At 38.1% G+C, this 14822-nt stretch overlaps 1 protein-coding gene across 3 annotated transcripts in view; it reads right to left on the reverse strand.

Moving 5' to 3' along the window:
• ctdspla (CTD (carboxy-terminal domain, RNA polymerase II, polypeptide A) small phosphatase-like a) overlaps positions 1-14822 on the reverse strand; it is a 36841-nt gene continuing 22019 nt past the window's right edge. The window contains exons 1-8 of one of the 3 annotated variants that reach the window (XM_027174818.2): positions 14532-14727; positions 14114-14271; positions 12832-12864; positions 6645-6746; positions 3779-3835; positions 2055-2147; positions 1189-1374; positions 1-790 (exon numbers count right to left, since the gene is read on the reverse strand). In XM_027174818.2, the coding sequence (XP_027030619.1) occupies positions 665-790; positions 1189-1374; positions 2055-2147; positions 3779-3835; positions 6645-6746; positions 12832-12864; positions 14114-14271; positions 14532-14577 (801 nt within the window). In that variant the 5' untranslated portion in view covers positions 14578-14727 and the 3' untranslated portion in view covers positions 1-664. Of the gene's footprint in view, positions 791-1188; positions 1375-2054; positions 2148-3778; positions 3836-6644; positions 6747-12831; positions 12865-14113; positions 14272-14531; positions 14728-14822 lie in introns of those variants that run through there. The other 2 variants (XM_027174817.2, XM_027174820.2) reach the window with 2 other exon arrangements.

The following is a 14822-nucleotide window of genomic DNA, read 5'->3' on the forward strand; positions in this document are numbered from 1 at the left end:
TTTATTTATTTATTTATTTATTTATTTGAAAAATAAATCCAGACAAACATCTGTTGTTTTTTTCATCACAGTTCATTTAGCTCTATGAAGTCTGGTGGAAATCACTGGGAAATAATAAATAAAATAAATAGTGTTAAAATAAAGGCTTGTCTGTCCGCTCGAGGTTTACAGCAAATATTGTTTTAAAGGTCTGGAAATACGCAGCATATAAAAACGTCCCTTATACGTATGTCTGTAAAAACGTTTAGAAGGCACTTTCTTTAAATAAGAAAAGAAGGAAAATCACAGTTGGGGAGACGGCTGACCGAGACGTGACTGTCTGCATAGCATGAACCGAAGTCGAGGGTCGCTACGGCATCTTCCAAACCCTCCGCAACATGTTTCTGTCATTTTCATTGTGTTCTGAAATATTACTTTAGGATAATGATCTCAATTTTTACAAAAAAAATCCTTCTTGTTTTGCAGCAAGATTAGAAACAAACGTTATGTACATATTGTGTGTGCCCTTGGTGTCTCTGGGTGGCGATGCACTCCGATAGGTGCACAAGGTCCATGTGTCCTCTCCTGTGTGCATGAGACAGACAGTAGGGCAGTGCAGATGCGACAGCGTGGCCTGACCAGCGATGCTGGACTGTGTTTCTGGTGTAATCCCTGTGCATTGGTGCTACCTGGCCCTCAGGCTCTGTAACACACTGTAAACATCCTGCTCTCTGCTCAGACCCTCAAACAGAGGCAGCAAATCTAGCAGCTCTGTGTCAGTCATGTCGTCAAACCACGACTGCACCGGGACCTAAAAAGAAAACAAAAATAGTCACACGCTTATAAGACACACAAACCAGGAAATAAGACTGTAAGAGAAATTAGAGAACTCCAACTTGTCCTGTTCCTGCTGTGATATAAAGGACAGTTTATGTTCATACAGTGAATAATACAATCGATAATAAACAGATTCAAAAACATATTTTAAAAAGAAATCCCTTTATAATTATTTATAAAGTGAAGCTTTGTGTAGAGACACGTTTCTATTTCTGTGCATTTTATCAGTAGGTTTTCCACTACAGGAAAGTCTTTAGGACAGAATAACACATATATTATCCCCTCTGAGGAAATAATAACACTGTACTTAATAACAGTCTGAGATTCTTATGGACTGTACACAGATGGTAGGTCAGATTGTGAGAGACGTACGGCGTTCTCTGGGTGGAAGATGTACGAGGCGGGCGAGTTGTCCACTATGATCACTTTGCTGAGTTGTCGGCCGAGCCGGCTGAGGTCTTTAACATAGTTCCCTCGGTGAAACACGCAGGATTCTCTGAAGAGGCGAGCGCGAAACACACCCCACTGATCGAGTAGATCTGCCACAGGGTCAGCATACTACACACACACACAAACACACACACACACAAATTTAAACACAAATTTTGCTAGCTTCTTCTACAGATGAAATATCTCCTCACTAAGTGAATATATAATCGATTTTGTTTTATTTAAGATTCTATAATAAGTTATTTCATTCATTCATTCATTTTCTACCGCTTGTCAGAACTTCTCGGGTCACGGGGAGCCTGTGCCTATCTCAGGTGTCATCAAGGTAGGATACACCCTGGACGGAGTGCCAACCCATCACAGGGCACACTCACACACTCTCATTCACTCACACACTACGGACAATTTTCCAGAGATGCCAATCAACCTACCATGCATGTCTTTGGACCGGGGGAGGAAACCGGAGTACCCGGAGGAATCCTTCAAGGCACGGGGAGAACATGCAAACTCCACACACACAAGGCGGAGGTGGGAATCGAACCCCCAACCCTGGAGGTGTGAGGCGAACGTGCTAACCACTAAGCCACTGTGACCCCGCTAAGTTATTTCAACCCAAGAAAATGAATTTGCAAAATTCTAAGTAGTACGTTACTAATCAGTTGTAAGTGCTTTACATAACAAGTATACATTCTCTATTTAGTGTATGTGTGTGTGTGTGTGTGTGTGTGTGTGTGTGTGTGTGTGTGTGTGTGTGTGTGTGTGTGTGTGTGTGTGTTAATGAGTCTAACCTTCGCTAAGCTGGCTGTGAACAGCACACATTCGAACAGTTCACCCAGCTTCTGCAGAAACTCATCCACATGAGGTCTCTTTAACACGTAGACCTGCCGGCAAAACAAGCAACACAACTGCTGATCAGCAACACACACACACACACACACATCTGCACAATCACTCTGATGTGCTCTGATACACTCTTCTTGTCTTCTTTCCTCTCGTGTATGTGGCGTTTATTCACCGCAACCCAGTACAAGTAACCAAGAACAGGCCGAGTCTGATACACAGAGCCTATCCTGGATTACTTGAACCAGGTAACAGCCATCGTCTGGACACCGACGAGACACGGTGCAGGTGGTGACAATGTGATACTGACATGATGCACTTTTCACTTACTGACTCTTACAAAGTTCTCCCTTTCAGAGCAGACTGGTCTAAAGCAAACTGTCTGAATCTGCTCACACTTCTTTTTTTTTCTTTTTCCTCCTCCTCTTCTTTCTCTTCTATATACAACAAAGTAGATCCAACAGCAGAAAAGAAAAAAAACTGATCAAATAATAACATATAAGATACAACTATTAAATGCTTGTCTTTAGCGAACATTTAGCCGTTGCTTAAGATGCTAAAATCACTCCAACATTCTAAGATGTTTAATGTACGTATAAAATGATTTACTAAGTTTTTTTTAAAGGTAAAAAATGTTTATTAAATTTACATTCCATTATGCATAAATATTCAAGATATGCTAATTTACCCACTTTCTCTTCTGAAATCTTTAGTTAGCCTAGCTGGCTATCTAACTGCTAGCAAGTTAGCTCACATTTAATAACCGTATTCTAGCAGATCAGTTAATAGATATATTCTAAGTGGCCTGTTATTCTGTATATCGTCGCTGTCGGGCGGAAACCTCCTATGTCCAAATTTTGTCAATTTCATATTTTTTAACATATCGATGCTATCGGTCATTCCCCACGTGGGTCTGTTATATTTACAAGTTATTAACCAATCTAAAGTCTTGAAAATAGCAAATAGCTTGAGCGCAAATCTCTTAACTCCGTGACCGCAGACTTTATTGAACACTGTCGGCAGCAGCGACGTCTGTGTCCGTACCGTTCTTATCGATGACAGCATAATCTCGTATCTCCCTGCTCCCAAGTCATAAAGCTTGTATCTCCGATAAAAGGTGACTTCGGGAAAATGTTGTGTTAATGATGGTACACAACAGTGCAGTATATGATAGGAATATAAGGCATAATAACAACTTTACTGATACAATGTTTAATAACTCAAAAAAATACGGCGTTTTTTTAATTTCCTGAAAAATAATGGTTTTGGAGATACGAGGATTCCGCCCGAAAGCGACGATATGACTAAAATCAAGCTCCTGTTCATCACTAACATTATAGCAATAGCAAATTTAGCTAGTTTTGTTGAGGTTAGCTTATAGGATCTGGGGCTAAAAGATGGAGCATCTGGTAAAGTTGTTTTTTCTTCTACGTTAGTTTGTTGTTTGTACTTGAACGGGGTAGTTTGTGGCAAGAAAGGTTTTGTTCTTAACCACTGTACACTTCTGGATTTAAAGTGATCCTTCAGAAATGAAGCATGAATCCTCTCTGATCTTTATATTCAGTGACATGTAAGGGCACCTTCTTGTTCACTACACCTCAGCATTACAATCGATTACCACGGGATCGGTTCATGTTTGACATTTTCTCTGCACTCATAGACTTCACGTTACCTGATGTACCGTTCCATCGATTTCCACAGGAACGATGAAATCTGCATTGCTGATGGGCTGCGGAATCAGAACGCAGAGGTTCAGATTAAAATCTCATACAGAACGTATAATTTCCGTGTTATAATTTCACGCTGAGCTAAAACTCGACATAGTTCTGAGAGTTGCGTCTAGGTGTTTACTTGACTTGACTATCTAACACTGATCTCTGATCTAAAAGCAAGCTTCTGGCTCATATGCTTTAATAAAAATACGTGAAGTGACGAGATGTCCAGTAGGGGGCGTATGAGCTCCATGTAGCAATGTACACAAGAAATTTCACCTTCCAAGAAAATTCCAACCTAACAACAGGACATGCCTCATTTTTGGATTTTGTTGGTCAGTCATCAAAACGCAACTTTCTTTCTGTACAGTATTTCCTGGTGATATAAAATAAAGATAATTCTCTGAAAATCACAAAGCCGATCTCTCTCTCTCTCTCTTTCTCGCTCTCTCTCGCTCTCTCTCTGTACTGCATGTTGTGCTTCCACTTGACCTTCAAGTGAACAGGCACAAAATCAACTCAATATGTGGCCCTCAACAGGCAATTAGTCAGCGAGAGCAGACCACATCTCGAACACTCCATTCGAAGGAAAAAGTAAGCAGTGTTTTAGCGGGACGTGGATGAAGAAACAGCCCTCAACATGGCTGTGCAGTGCAGTATACCTCAGGGACATGCCCTTGGGTGCAATCGTCTCTAGTCTTTCATGTAGTATGGGTGTGTGGGTGGCAAAATGGGCGTATTTGTACATGTGGTGTGTGTGTGTGTGTGTGTGTGTGTGTATGTGAGGGCGCGAGTGAGCATGTGTGCATGCACAAAGGCATCCATCTCCCTCACTCCTTCCCTTTCTCCGGGCCTCTCTCTTTCAGCCAGCGCCTCCCTTCTCTTTCCTAAGTAACGAGACGAACTGCCAGGCGGACATTTTAAGGAACACACTGCTGTTAGAAGAATAACTTTACTTTCACTAACATCCTTTCACTAAACAACTATACAACAGATTAGCATTAATGTGGTAAAGTGTGTGTGTGTGTGTGTGTGTGTGTGTGTGTGTGTGTGTGTGTGTGTGTGTGTGTAGCCTGTGGTCTGTATAATGTGTATCAGTAAAGAGTGTGTGTGTTTAGTTGTGTCTGCATGGGTGTGAATATTTATGAGCATGCTCAAAGTCATGAACATGAGACACTTTTCCCAAATTCAGGCGATTAATGCAGACGGTTTGATCATACTCTCTCTTTCTCGCTCAATCTCTCCTTCAGTCTGTCACTTTATTAGAAACACCTGTAAAACCTGCCTTGCTTGAGTAATTATCCAATCAGGAAACCAATGAATTAATTCTCACGTCAAACATCAGCTGGTTGGAGAAAAAACATGATCTGGGATTTCTACACAACAATCTATAAAGTTTACATAACATGATGTTGCCTAAGAAAGAGGAGAAAAGTTTTTAAAAATTGTGTGTGTGTGTGTGTGTGTAGTTTGTTTATCAATGCGAGTGTGTGTAAGTGTGAGTGTGTATTCATGCATGTGTGTCTACTTTTGTATTTGTGTGTGTGAGCATGCGTGTGTGTGTGTGTGTGTAGTTTGTTTATCCATGCAAGTGTGTGTGTAAGTGTGACTGTGTATTCATGCATGTGTGTCTACTTATGTATTTGTGTGTGTGTGAGCATGCATGTGTGTGTGTGTGTGTAGTTTGTTTATCCATGCAAGTGTGTGTGTAAGTGTGAGTGTGTATTCATGCATGTGTGTGTCTACTTTTGTATTTGTGTGTGTGAGCATGCGTGTGTGTGTGTGTGTGTGTGTGTGTAGTTTGTTTATCCATGCAAGTGTGTGTGTGTAAGTGTGAGTGTGTATTCATGCATGTGTGTTTACTTTTGTATTTTTGTGTTTGTGTGTGTGTGTAGTTTGTTTATCCATGCAAGTGTGTGTGTGTAAGTGTGAGTGTGTATTCATGCATGTGTGTCTACTTTTGTATTTGTGTGTGTGAGCATGCGTGTGTGTGTGTGTGTGTAGTTTGTTTATCCATGCAAGTGTGTGTGTGTAAGTGTGAGTGTGTATTCATACATGTGTGTCTACTTTTGTATTTGTGTGTGTGAGCATGCGTGTGTGTGTGTGTATACATACGTGTTTATGCGTGTCTGTATATGTGTACGTGAGTGTATGCCTGCATGTTTGTGTACTCTGTATGTGTGTGTGCGTGTGTGAGCGTGTGTGTGCGAGCGTGTGTGTGCGCATGTGTGTAATTACAGGAGATTCAGTAGTGAAACAGATCCCCGGGGTGAGCAGGTGCCTCCTGAGGGGAACGTTTTTAGGCCCCGTACAGTCATTAAATCTCAGTAGAGGATTTAATCCCACACAGAGCTCTAAACACACAGCGTCTTCTACGGCTGAGCCTCAGAGCCCTCGGTGGATCAGGAGTGATGATCGTGAAATATTTTACTATAGCGACTCTGACGAGCTCATAGCCTGCATTCTGTATCAGATACAATTCATTCCTCGTAAATCTCTTAAAATTTCTCCAGATCAGTTTAACATCAAACTCACTGACAGTCTTGGTACAAAATGTGTTTTTGACTTTAGGCTATACAAACGTTTGCACTTGATTTGATGTAATACATGTTTTTGTACTAATGAGTGATCAGCGATGATGATGATGATGATAAATAAATAAATAAATAAATTAATAAATTAAAGTGAAAATTCCCCATTTAAAAATTCCCAATTTGTAAATTTCACAAATTCTCATTTGTGAAATCTGAGCTAAATGTTAAGGGATTTTATTTATTTATTTTTGACAAAATACGTCATGATGCGTCCCAGAGTTTGAGGTTGTACCTTGAAGGAGCTGTGAACCAGAGTCTCATCGAGGTCGATCACCACGCAGTTCTTGCCGTAGTCCGTGATGCTAACATCAGGTAGGAGATATTTGGCTGGAGACTGAGAAGTAACCGAGCGTGCAGGACCAAAAGGACAGGGGAACGAAAAAAAAGAGAAGACAGAAAAGGAGGAAAAACAAAACGGTGATTAATTCGCAGAAAGAATCAGAATCAAAGAATCAGAGTCATTACTGTAGCGGGGTTGGAACTGAAGGCTGTCCGGTGTGTAAACCGTAACGGCTTTATAGCTTTCATTTCAGATCCAGGTTGCTGTTGACATAGGCTTGGTGTTACCTGCTGTGATGTAATAAATAAAAATAAATAGATAATTAAAGCGAGGGGGTCAGAATGAAGATTTCGGGTACAAGCTGATCAAGAAGATTATGATAATAGTGATTCCCCCAACGTTTGCCTCCTTCGCCTAGTCATGGTGGTTAAGCACAATTTGGATGTATAATTAAGAAAGATGTGAGAGAAAGACAGAAAGAAAGAGACGGCGAAAGAGACACACAAGGGGGGGGGACTGACAGAGACATTGAGAGCTATGACACCTAGCTCTAATGTGAGGATGTCCTCTGGTATGATTAGCACACAGATGGCTTCACCTGGGGGGGTGAACACACACACACACACACACACACACACACACACACACACACGTTCTCTCACTCTAATAGCAGGGGCGGTAAGTAACTCACTCACTCTCACTCATTTTCTACCACTTTATCCGACTCATTTAAATCATTTAATTAATAATAGTAATAATTTAGCTTACACAAATTCAAGCTCCAGAAGTTTAGAAGCAATGACTAAGACAGTGAAGGCAAATAAAAAAAAATTAAAAAAAACCTGTGCAGGTTTCAGTACTCAGTATTTTACATCTCATCATTCAAAATACTGAAACAGCAAAACAATTAGCAGATTTTTAAAGAAACAAAATTCTATTATTAAAGCATTTTTTTTACTATACGACTAATTTACTTTTACTTAAGGGTCTAATTATTCAAATGATTTATTACTAGCAGTATTTTTACTGTCTCAATATAATGGATATACTGGTTGTGTTTCGCTGTGTCTGTATTTGTATACAAGAGTGTCATTGTGTGTAAGAAGCAAAGGCAATGAAGGACGAACCGCGTGCTGTGAGATGTACTGTATCTGTGCCAACGATGCTGACAGTAGGGTTTCCTGATCCACCACATGCAATAAATAACATACCTGCTTTTAGCTTAAACCTGAGATTTCTATTTATTCAAAATGTCAAAACATCTCTTTATTTTGCCTGTAGTGTCCCGTCCACTATCTTTTAGTTATTAACCTGGGACTATATTTAGAAAGATTCTAAGACTGATCTCAGAGAGCTCATAATTTAGCTTAAACATTTCTAACTAGGAATCTTATCTTCAGAGTGATTCAGGACCAATCACAGAGCAGCTCTGAGCGAGGAAAATACAACAACTCTTGCCTTAGAGAGGAGGCGGGGCTTAACCCGTTACTAGTTATAGTGCATTCTTTTAAAGACTGTGATTGGTTGACGGATAAAAAAAGAAGCCCTTTTAAAATCTGGTCTATTATAAAAATTATAAATCTCTTTGTTAAGATATTTGAGTCTATATCGTGTAGGGTTACGTTCGTGACCGATCGTATTAAAGATGTTCTAACATCTGTATGTTATAAATGTAATAGATGTAAATGACATTATTTCTGTCACTATGGCATCTCAGCTCTGTTTCTGTGCTGATGTCTGAGACATTATATCTAATATGATCGGTCACAAAAATAATCCCTACACGATCTAATCTGTATCATTAACTCGCTAACTCATATCATTAACCCTCTTAAAAGTTCTCCTCACTTCTACTAACACTTTTTGATCTTTGAGCTCTTTTAAGGGTTAAAATGCTTTATGAATAACTTTTATCTTTACGAGGATCTTCTCATTAAGTTTAAAGGGGAAACTCGGACATTTCTAAGAGTTTTCTTGGAATGCCGTCACTAGGAGAAACTCTTTACACTAAGAATTTCCATGAATACAGGCCATGTAGTACAAATACTAATACAGTAAATAAAAATCATCAACACTCCTTGATCAATTTAAAAGTCAAATCATGGAACTCGAGATCCAGCTGCAGAAAGATTCGTTAATGCTTCTGAATGCTAATTAAGTATAAGTACAAGGACGAGGAAAATCCATCGAGTACCTTGTCGAAAGCAAACCCACAATGCCGAGACCTACATCTATCTCGTTCTTGATCAAACCCAAACGCCAAGAGAATCGGTGAGCGAGCTGAAAAGTTGTGCTTTGTCATGAACAAGCTTTCTACTCTGTACGTTTTCTCAGTGGGAACCGATGTTTCTAAAAAGATCAAGTCAAACGCAGTGACACGCTGACGCTACTTTCACACTAGTAAGCGATAAGTCACTTGTACTTTGGCTCTTATTCCGCTGTCCTGGCTCGTTAATGACAAACAGTAGCAGAGCTTCTAAAGCTAACAAAAAATGTAATATAAATAAAACTGAAAATCGGTTGTTTGTTACAAATTATACATTGTACTTGCTTTGTGAGGCAGATTAGCAGCGATCACTTCCTCACAAGCTATATTTCACTCCGTAATCTGTCAGATACACTTAAAAGCAATTAAACCTCTCTCTTCTTCCAAACAGCTAATAGAAAGTTATTGTAAATAGAAACTAAATCCGTTTTTTTTTTTTACTCAAACTTGGCATTAAAACCCTCGCTTAAACGATGCTAATATGATGTTAACGTGAAGTTTATTGAGTTTTCTCTCACTCTTTTTTTCTCACAGAATACAGATGGAGGATTACATAAATAAAAGGCAAATGTCCTTATTTGATATCAAATTGCTGCATCATTATTCTACCAAGCATCATTAGGTATAAACACAAAATATGACAAACATCTGTTCAGCATTTATCACACGCTAGTACAACAGCAGTTCGTTTCATTTTTCCTCGGGCAAGAGAACGTTCCGGGGGGAAAAAAATCCGAGTCCAAATTCCTCTTTGTGCATTACAAGCAGAAATCATGCCAATCAAATCAATAACGTGGCAATAACACTGGCATTCAAAACAAAACAAAACAACACAAAAGATATATTAGCTGCTACTTAAACTCGCGATGTTAGCATCGAGGATAAAGATACAGTTCTGATACGATTAGTAACAAATTTTAAAAATAAGGAATTAAGAAATGGTTGTCAAAGATTTTAGCCAGAGAAATAAATTTTAATACTGAATACTGAATTTCCCTCTTTTACTCATTTATATATAATTCATTATTATTTTTGAGTCATTTCAAGCCTAATCCAGAGCTTCTGTAATTCTCTGTGCTATCAGAAGTGTTTTTGTTTACCAGAAACTTTTTTTTCCCACCTTTTTTTCATGGGGATGATTTTTAAATTATTATTATTATTATTATTATTATTATTATTATTATTATTATTATTATCAAGACAAGAGGTAAAATTATTGAGCAACATTTATTGTTAATTGAAGAAAAGAAGAAAATGAGAGAAGAAAATGTCACTGCATTGCAAATGTAAAATATGTTAATAACAAATTCAAAACTGTGGAAATTTCACTGAATCTGCATCAGATCTAAGAGACCGAATCGAGTAACATGAACACTGTTCGTTTTAGGACATCAAATACGTTTATTTTCTAAGAATAAACTCATACACCGAACTCCTCAAAAACCTGAGCTGAAAATCGATCCCATAATGCAACAAAAACGTTTAATATTTTACAGTTCTATAAAATATAGTATTCATTTTATTAATGTTATAGTTTATCATTTTCAAGTGAACTGGTTTCTTGTCACCACAATAAAATCACATTCTGTAGAGAAAACTTAATATTTTTATGTATTTTTTCCTTAAATCTAAAATATTCTTTTTTTTTAGAGCTGTGTTTATATCAGCTCCAAGACTCAAGTGTGAAATGTTCAATGACCTTTTAGTGACCTTCTACAAAGTTCCTAAAGGATTTAGTTCTAGACTCAGTGTATAGCCCTGAAGTTGACGGCAAACCAAAGAATACAGCAAAGAATAAAGGAATCCACTCCTAACACGAGGATGAGGATGAGGTGCTTATCTTGCTGAAGGAAGTCGAATGCTCGTATTCAGGGATCTTGTATCTTGGACTGTCTGTGCCGCTTATATTTTGTATCTTGTTCTACAGTCCTCGCTCGTTTTATTTATTCCTGTTAGAAAACCGCAGTAGGGCTTCTAAAGCAAATGAAATCAAACAGTCCAAAAACTGCTTGTTTGATGCAAGGTAACAGTGATCGTTGCTACATATTGTACATCCTTCACAAACAGCTAACAGGACCACACATGTTATAGGAATCGTTTGGTCTGAGGAATCGTTTGGTCTGAGGAATCGTTTGGTCTGAGGAATCGTTTGGTCTGAGGAATCGTTTGGTCTGAGGAATCACTCGAGCGGTTGTTTAGATACAGCTTCTATAACTAATTAGAACAGAATTAAGAATTATGAGAATGTAACACAGTTAGTGTGTGAACCTCACTGGAGGAACATTTAACATCCTGCTGCCCGGCTGAGTGTTAAAAGTGTCGGATAGACTTTTGGGTAAGCTAAATAAACTACCCGTCAGATAGAGGTCTTTCCTCTGAGTGTGTTAAAGATGAAAGGCAGCCAAGTGTTGAAGTGCCTTCAAGTGTCATCGCCCGTTTGCTAGCTAGCAGGTAATCTGTTAAAACAAAAGCTGTTTTGGAAACTGGATATTTAACCTTTAATTAAAGCTATAATCTATAATCTGTTCAATCTATTAGCTATAATCTATTAGCTGTAATCTATTAGCTATAATCTATAATCTATTAAATGTATTAGCTATAATCTATTAGCTGTAATCTATTAGCTATAATCTATTAGCTATAATCTATAATGTATTAAATCTATTAGCTGTAATCTATTAGCTGTAATCTATTAGCTGTAATCTATTAGCTATAATCTATAATCTGTTCAATCTATTAGCTATAATCTATTAGCTGTAATCTATTAGCTATAATCTATTAGCTATAATCTATAATGTATTAAATCTATTAGCTGTAATCTATTAGCTGTAATCTATTAGCTGTAATCTATTAGCTATAATCTATAATCGATGAAATCTATTAGCTGTAATCTATTAGCTATAATCCATTAGCTGTAATCTATTAGCTATAATCTATTGGCTATAATCTATTAGCTATAATCTATAATGTATTAAATCTATTAGCTATAATCTATTAGCTATAATCTATTAGCTGTAATCTATTAGCTGTAATCTATTAGCTATAATCTATAATCTATTAAATCTATTAGCTATAATCCATTAGCTGTAATCTATTAGCTATAATCTATTAGCTATAATCTATTAGCTGTAATCTATAATCGATTAAATCTATTAGCTATAAACTATTAGCTATAACCTATTAGCTGTAATCTATAAGATATAATCTATTTGCTATAATCTATAATCTATTAAATCTATTAGCTATAATCTTTTAGCTATAATATATTAGCTGTAATCTAGTAGCTATAATCTATTAGCTATAATCTATTAGCTATAATCTATAATGTATTAAATCTATTAGCTGTAATCTATTATATCTATTATCTGGGCCACTGCAGTTAGCTAATACAAATTAACACATATTAACCCTTCCTCCTAGCATCAGGTAACATTACGTGTGTCAACTAACTGACTCATCTTACACTGTTTAAATATATGGACAAATAATAATAAATAAATAATGATTTAAATTCTGTGTGCAATTAATACAATTAAGCAATTTAAACAGATTCTAAAATTCTCATTAAAGAGATTCCTCATATGCAACCGATGTTTATATTATTAGATTTGTAATTTTTATTAACAAATTAAATTTGTTTGATAAATGGGTCTGCATGTTCAGGTCTAAAACGAGAGAAGTTAGGAGAAGGACGAGAACGAGGTTTCTTATGTCATAATAAGTGATTTAAACCCCAGAGGATGGGGTCGGTACGATGGATGAACAGATGTTTCTGGAGAAATGGTCAGGAAAAGTGCAGGAAAGAAACAAAAAGCAAAAGCTTCACATCAGATGCAGGCACGAGCAGGCAGACAGAATATAAGATATACATACACTGGGGATAGGGATGACCTGGACCTGATCACACTGAGAAACAGAAAGAGAAAGAGAAAGAGAGAGAGAGAGAGAGAGAGAGAGAGAGAGAGAGAGAGAGAGAGAGAGAGAGAGAGAGAAAGCGAGAGAGAGAGACAGAGAGAGAGAGAAACAGAGAGAGAGAGAGAGAGAGAGAGAGAGAGAGAGAGAGAGAGAGAGAGAGAGAGAGAGAGAGAGAGAGAGAAAATCAACATAAACACTTGAAATATGTAAGCAATGAAACAACATTAAGCCATGAACAGGCGCCCTGTACTGGAGTGTAAACTGATTCCCTCTGTTTCATGGTTCACCAAGTTCGCATGAATTTATGTGCTCCTTTTAAAGAGAAGGTGGTCCGAAACATGGTTAGCTCGGAGCTGGTGCACTTCGGTGGGACATTCCGCTGCAGAATGCGAGGCTTTTGCGAGTAAACACCACTCAGTAACGTGATCCCACTCGCTTCCATTTATAGCTGTGTGTACCTGCCTTGGCAACATATGTGCATGTTTGTGGAGGAATTGGTAGCGTACCCTGGGCACGGCATTGCTCTGTGTTTGTATGTGTGTGTGTGTGTGTGTGTGTGTGTGTGTGTGTGTGTGTGTGTGTGTGTGTGTGTGGGACAGAAAAGAGAAGAAGTCAACAAAAAAAAGTATGGAGCACAGCAATCGATCATCTGAGACTCAAGGGCCATTTTATGGGGACCGGAGAAGTGGAAGAGCGTGTGTGTGTGTGTGTGTGTGTGTGTGTCTGAGGGTGCGTGTGGGTGGATATTGAAGAATGTGTGTGTCGGGAAACATGTCCATCGTTTCTGAAGCTGGATGGTAAACATCAGGGTGAGTTCACTGGGTTCGGAACAGCTGGAACACTTTGCGGTGAGGATGGAGAGGCCGAGAGCACGGAGTGTACACAAAGCGAGGAGTGAGGTGAGACGACAAACAAGTCTTTAACTGAGATGCTGGTAATAACGACTTCAGTTAAACATTGCAATTTAAATAAATAAATAAATAAATAAATAAATAAATAAATGATCTGATGTGTGTGTATAGCACAAACAACAACAAGCACTCACATTCAAACACACACAAAACATATATATATATATATATGTACTATATGTATACATATATATATATATAAATATATATATATGTATATATATATATATATATATATATATATATATATATGTACTATATGTATACACACACACACACACACACACACACACACACACACACACACACACACACGTGCACACGCTTACCTTAGGGGAGCCGCTGTTCTCTTCTGCAGGTGGAGGCAGCGAACACGTCTTGTTGTTCTGAAGTGGCGGGTCCACATTGTAGTTGCGGAAGCAGCAGAAGAACGGGCTGAAGATGCTCCTGCTCCTGTGTTTCTTTAAGCTGCTGTTCGACTGCGAGACTGCAACAAAGAAAAGCGGTCACTGCAACATCTGCACATTCACCTTCTCTGCCCTGGAACTCGGAACACTGTTGCTTCACATCTGTTTCGCTCACTCGAAGGAGGTCGGAGCAAAGAGAGAGAAGGGGGAGGAAAAAAAAAGAAAGAAAAAAAAAATAACTGGAAAAGTTGTCTGTTAGTCAGAGCTGCTGCCTCAGAGGGCAAACAGGACCTCCTGTATTAACGTATACACAACACGGTATCCATGGTATCCATGTTACCTTTGCCCCGCTCTCTCGTATGCGTTCTGTCTGAGCTGCAGTTCATACGTGCATGTCATTAGTCAACAGTAATGGATTCGGAGAAAAAGAAGTTACGCAACTCACGGAGAAGCAAAAAAAATAAAAAAATAAAAAATCCACGACTACTCCCCAAACCCTCCTCTAAAATGGACACTGTGCAGATACAGCTGAGACACAGCAAAACATAAATAAATAAATAAATAAATAGATAAAAATTATATATACACCTATATACTTTAAATACTTTGACTAAAATATTTCAGAGCTACA

This window comes from Tachysurus fulvidraco, chromosome 25 (assembly GCF_022655615.1).
Source record: "Tachysurus fulvidraco isolate hzauxx_2018 chromosome 25, HZAU_PFXX_2.0, whole genome shotgun sequence".
Classification (NCBI taxonomy): domain Eukaryota; kingdom Metazoa; phylum Chordata; class Actinopteri; order Siluriformes; family Bagridae; genus Tachysurus; species Tachysurus fulvidraco.